Source organism: Abramis brama (genome assembly GCF_963993115.1).
Source record: "Abramis brama genome assembly, chromosome: 4".
Taxonomy (NCBI): domain Eukaryota; kingdom Metazoa; phylum Chordata; class Actinopteri; order Cypriniformes; family Leuciscidae; genus Abramis; species Abramis brama.
This window is the reverse complement of record NC_139966.1, coordinates 31,241,784-31,245,432: the sequence shown is the minus strand read 5'-3', so window position 1 is coordinate 31,245,432 and position 3,649 is coordinate 31,241,784. Positions and strand designations below refer to the sequence as shown.

The window sequence follows — 3,649 nt, the reverse complement described above, 5'->3', positions numbered from 1 at the left end:
TTTTGAAGTACAACATATTTCTTACATATTTAAAATGAAAGCAGTCACTTCTGCCTTTTTTTAATTAAAAATAATTCTGCAAGGAAAAAACAAAAGTGTACTATTCCTGTTCCCCTTGTGGTATTTATCTACAAATTGCTTAGCTGGAGAAAATAATGATAAATGTCATTACAGTCACATATTGAATAAATAAAAAATGTCATCAGTCACATATTTAATAAAGTTTCATATTGTCTTTTTACTAGCGGATGAGTGCAGGAAAAGATGGAAGTCCCTTAGAGACACGTTCAGAAAGGAGAAGAGGAAGGAGGCAGAGAGGAATAGGAGTGGGGCAGGCGCAAGCAGTGTCCGGCCATGGCGCTACAGTGGGGTCATGGGCTTCCTCAACCCATTCCTAGAAGATAGGTTAACGTGCAGTAATATGGTAGGGGGGGTTGGGGAAGACCTGACCCCAGAGGAAAGAGAATATGCCATGGCCGGGCACAGTCAGGTAGAGGAGATGCGCACACGCAGTCATCAGTGTGAGTCCAGCCTTCAGGGACAGCCAGATGAAAGCCAGAGCCAGTCCAGCCTTCTTGGACAGGCAGGTGGAAGCCAGAGCCAGTCCAGCCTTCTTGGACAGGCAGGTGGAAGCCAGAGCCAGGCAGGTATAAGCCAGGGACAGGCAGGTGGAAGCCAGAGCCAGGCAGGTATAAGCCAGGGACAGGCAGGTGGAAGCCAGAGCCAGCCCAGCCTTCAGCCCTCCTCATTGAGGAGAAAGAGACCACACCACAGCTCCAACTTTGATGAGCGCATGCTAACAGCTTTGGAAGCTGTTAGTAGAAGAGCTACAACCAATGAGGACAGTGACAGCCTTTTTTTTCAAAGCCTCGTGGAAGACTTCAGGTCGCTGTCTGTGAGGACCAGACAGGACCTGAAGTTTAAAATACACAGGCTTGTGTATGAGGCTCGATGTCTGGAGACTGAAGTTGAAGAACACTGGGGTGAGAGTAACGGGGGGCAGCTGACAAGTCTGTGAGGGGTGATTGTAAGCTTATTTCCCTCGCAGTCTTGTCAGCTGCACCTTGTGCTTTCTCCCTTTGTTCTAACAGTGTTAAAAAAAAAGTGTTCTGAAAGTATTAGTTCAAAAGTACAAAACTGTTCTGTATGAAAGTATTGTATGAAAGTATTAGTTCTATGTTTAAAACTTTGTTATTCATTTGTATCTCATTTTATTTTTTTTACGTTATTAGTAAAAGAGGCAATAAAATATTGTCAACATTTCTGGTTATGTGTGTTTTATATTATTACAAATCTTTCATACTCTACCACATATTGAAAACGTGTAGGGAACCCAGGTGAGATTAAAAGTACACTTCCATAAGTGTTTTTAGAGCAGTCTTGCTCAGTCTATTAATATGAACTAAAATTTTGTTTTTAAAATATGGAGAAACCATGTTTATGAACCGAGATGTGTTTTTAAAATATCGAAACACCATGAATATGAACTAAAATGTGTTTTTAAAAAATCGAGACACCATGAATATGAACTTAAATTTGTTTTTAATTGGTGGCTCTTAAAAGAGCCGTTTAAAGGCATGGCTTATGCCACAGGTTGCCAGGGGACAGCTCCCTCTGTGGAGAAATAGGTCATGAATTTCTCCCGGACACGGATGGACTCCCTTGTGGCATTATTGCTGCCCACTCGGCTGACCTCCTGTAGGCCAGCAGCTTCTCTGTCTCCAGCAGATGGTATGGGCGTCCTGGTGATGCTGGTGGACCTCCTCAGGAAGTTGTGCAGTACACATGTAGCCTTCACACAGGCGTCCACGTTGGCAGGGCTGATCGCAATAACTCGCCTGTACATCCGCCACTGGGCTGTGAGAATGCCAAAGGTATTCTCAACAATCAGCCTTGCCCGTGACAGCCTGTAGTTGAATACCCTTTGTCTACCGGAGAGATTGTGTCCTGGGAAAGGCCGCATGAGGTCCCGGCGGAGTGGAAAGGCCTCATCAGCCACAAAAACATGTGGCTGTGGTCCCAAATGCTCTGCACCTGGTAGCAGAGCATCTTGTGGCAGGCCAAGGGTCCCATCTCGCAGTGCCTGGCCGAAGGTGGAGTTAGCCAGCACACCACCATCGCTTGTCCTCCCGTAGCTGCCAACATCCACTACCCGGAAGCAGTACTGTGCGTCCACCACTGCCAGGAGGACAACAGAGTAGGTCCCCTTATAATTAAAAAACAAAGAGCCTGAGTTGTCAGGGGCCCTGATAACAACATGTTTACCATCGATGGAACCAAGGCAGTTTGGAAAGTTCCACCGATGGAGGAAGTCATTGGCGATGCTTTGCCAGTCCTCAGTGGTGGGGACTGGCATGACCTCCTGCACCAAGGCATCCCATATTGCCCTTGCGACCTCTCCAACAATACCTGCCACGGTGCTCACTCCCACACGATAGCTAAAAGCTATGGTGCGGTAGGAGTCTCCAGTGGCCGAGAATCTGAAATAATAATAATAATAATAATTACTTAAGAAAAATGATCAAACAAACAAAAAAAAATCTGTGGTGAAAAGAAGCTAAATACATTTACTTTATATTTTAATAAATAATAATAATAATAATTTTAATTAATGCATGAGTAATAATTATATAATAGTATAATAGTCACAGTTCACTTTTCCTGATTATACTTGTTTGTAGAAATGTTTAGACCGGATTATACTTTTATAAATTTTTATTTATAACAAAAAATAGCATTTAAAAACCAATGAAAACAATATTCAATATCCAACCCATTGAAAATACAAAACGAAATACTTATAAAAATATAAAGAAACAAATTAAACCATAAAGAACAAAAATCTCGAACTCACCGTAGACAGATTGCGAGGCGCTCAGCCGCATTAATAGCACACCGATAGTTGGTATCTTGCCTTCCAATTCGCGGCCCCACTTTTGACAGCAGGTTGTCAAACTGGTCCCTGTCCAGTCTGAAATATTGCTGGAACCTGCTGTCATCCAAACGCAGCTCCTGCACCAGCCGGTGATATTCACCAAGCTGCTGACGGGCATGGAGAATATCATGCACCCACACTGATCTCTGACGTCTTCTCCGCAGGTAGAGCAATGCCACACCAAACGCAATAACTTGCTCATCCATAGTGTTGTCAGTTTGATTAGAAAAAGCCGCGCAACATTATTTATAGGCAACATTTTCGCGCTAGAACACTTGTTTATTCAGCGGGAATGCAATTCATTTGGTCAAAATAATAATGATTTTGACCAATTGCAGCTACAACCAGGACAGTTATTTTAATGTAGATTGCACACAAATGAATGTTATACCAAGTCTATTAAACATCCTATTATCTGCATGTTGAAATTAGACTCATGAACACAAAAGCCAGAACACACAAATGGATTTTTTTATTTTTTTTTATTTTCGTTAGCAAAATAACTATAATTGTTAAGGTCTTTCCATCTGCCATTTTGTTACTTTCAAATTGAAAAGATTTCATTAGGTTAACTTATACCCTACGTGAGGCCACTCTGCACAAAATAGGATACTGATTTATGTTAAGTTCTTATTTGCTTTGCGGCCCCTTTAAATAAAGTTTACAAAAAAATCACACATTCTAATCTGCGTCAGAGCGTCCCCGAATCTTTCT

General features: G+C 42.3%; 1 protein-coding gene across 1 annotated transcript; it reads right to left on the bottom strand.

The window, feature by feature from the left end:
- Nucleotides 1-1,582: 1,582 nt before the first annotated feature.
- LOC311082159 (uncharacterized protein) lies at nt 1,583-3,141 on the bottom strand (the record flags this gene model as incomplete). The annotated part of the gene is made up of 2 exons (XM_084112901.1): nt 1,583-2,480; nt 2,855-3,141. 2 exons carry the CDS (start codon nt 3,139-3,141, stop codon nt 1,583-1,585), a joined length of 1,185 nt encoding a protein of 394 aa, XP_083969027.1.
- Nucleotides 3,142-3,649: the final 508 nt, after the last annotated feature.